At 45.4% G+C, this 1,539-nt stretch overlaps 1 protein-coding gene across 5 annotated transcripts in view; it reads right to left on the bottom strand.

Annotated features, from left to right (window-relative positions):
• Positions 1-214: 214 nt before the first annotated feature.
• Positions 215-1,539, bottom strand: part of AKAP1 (A-kinase anchoring protein 1) — a 25,246-nt gene continuing 23,921 nt past the window's right edge. For all 5 annotated transcript variants that reach the window (XM_026861763.1, XM_026861762.1, XM_026861760.1 and 2 more), the window contains 2 exons: positions 1,253-1,318; positions 215-1,117 (listed from right to left, as the gene is read on the bottom strand). In XM_026861763.1, coding sequence (XP_026717564.1) covers positions 1,058-1,117; positions 1,253-1,318 — 126 coding nt within the window. In that variant the 3' untranslated portion in view covers positions 215-1,057. The remainder of the gene's footprint in view (positions 1,118-1,252; positions 1,319-1,539) is intronic.

The following is a 1,539-nucleotide window of genomic DNA, read 5'->3' as shown; positions in this document are numbered from 1 at the left end:
TGTACAGCAACATAGCAAAGGATGCAGTGATCACAATTCAAACCAGACAGCAGCCTACGGGAATACTAAACCTGTATACAGCAGAGCTGAAACACTCCCAGCATTCAGAAGCTCCACATATGTTGGCTACCCTAACGCACTCCAAACCAGTTCTACCTACATAGGGCATTTTGGTGTGAAAAAGTTTCTGTAAAGTTCCCTTTGTTTCCAGTGGTTTTTCTTGTACAAAATATTACAATGTTTGGTTGGTTTTTTTTTTATATATATTTACAGATTTGCACAGCTAGAAAAATATAAGCTACAATTGGGCTTGGCAATCAGTTCTTTTCTTTAAATACAGGACGTCTCAGAGCAAGAGCTGTAGTGACAACACATCCTGCACCTCCAGCACCTGCGCAGAGCAGCTTCTTCCTTACACGTATCAAGCCTAAAAACCACGACTGCAGTGAGACATGTGCCACGGCGAGTGCAACGAATGCAATTCATCTACCTCCTGGCACAAGGAAGACACAAGATGAATGTTGTTTGTGCAGGTTAGTGGCACAATATAGAAAAATCCATAACCAAGCACTAAATTCCTTAATAACATTCATTAATATCACAGGTAGAGCCTGTTAAAAAAAAAACAAACAAAAAAAGACAGCCAGTGTCACTTTTAGGACAAGCAGACGTGAAGTTCATGGGGCATTAGACATCTTGAACAAAAATGCAACCGCAGTTAACGTTTCAGGGGCTCCTGCCAGCTTCAAGCATGCCCCAAAAGGTTTTACGGGTTTTTCCATTCAACTTTCGAGTAAAGGCCAGGGAGGATTTTTTGCTTTAAAGCTACAGTATCTGTCGTTATGGCTTTTAACACCCCGCCTTTCACTGAGGGGAGGAGGTACGCGTTTCTAGTGAAACGGTAACAGCTGAGCAAAACTAGTTTCAGTGGACCACGAAATGCCACAAACAGGTCTTCTCGTGAGAGGTTGCCAAGCCAAATTGTAATAGTGCAAAACGAGATTTCTTCTTTTGTTTTTCCTCTGCAGAAAGAGCTGTCGAGGCATCCAGGACATTGCTAGTAGTCGAGCCACTGAGCAAACCCTCTTTCCACCAGAGTTCTGTTTATTGACACCACCTGAAGGGAGGTAAAAAAGCAGACAAGTGAGCAAGCCACCAGCAAGAACCATCGATTTCCTAATCAACAACAAGCAGTCTGCAGGACCATTAAACTCTGGCAGTGTTGAAAAAGTAGGTACGTCGGCACACACACCTCATCTCCCATCAAGTTCCACAGCTGTATCAGCGGCAGGCCTGTTGCACTGTCATAGTTTGTGACCTGGAAACACAGAAAAACATCAGCGGGCAGCAATTCTGGTCTGGGTCACGGAGGATGCAAGGCCAGCACCACTCTCTGCGTATCGTACCCCGTACTTAAAGTTACGTGTAGGATACTCAGTACTTAAATTACGTAGAGGAAGCGTAGCGACGGGCACTGGGACACCCTGCGGGCAGGCTTCCTGCCCCCGTGGCTAACAAAAGGGAACACCCCCCCCCCCC

Source organism: Athene cunicularia, assembly GCF_003259725.1.
Source record: "Athene cunicularia isolate RWA chromosome 19 unlocalized genomic scaffold, athCun1 chr19_part1, whole genome shotgun sequence".
Classification (NCBI taxonomy): domain Eukaryota; kingdom Metazoa; phylum Chordata; class Aves; order Strigiformes; family Strigidae; genus Athene; species Athene cunicularia.
The sequence above is the reverse complement of the archived record's forward strand: the minus strand, read 5'-3'. Positions and strand labels throughout refer to the sequence as shown.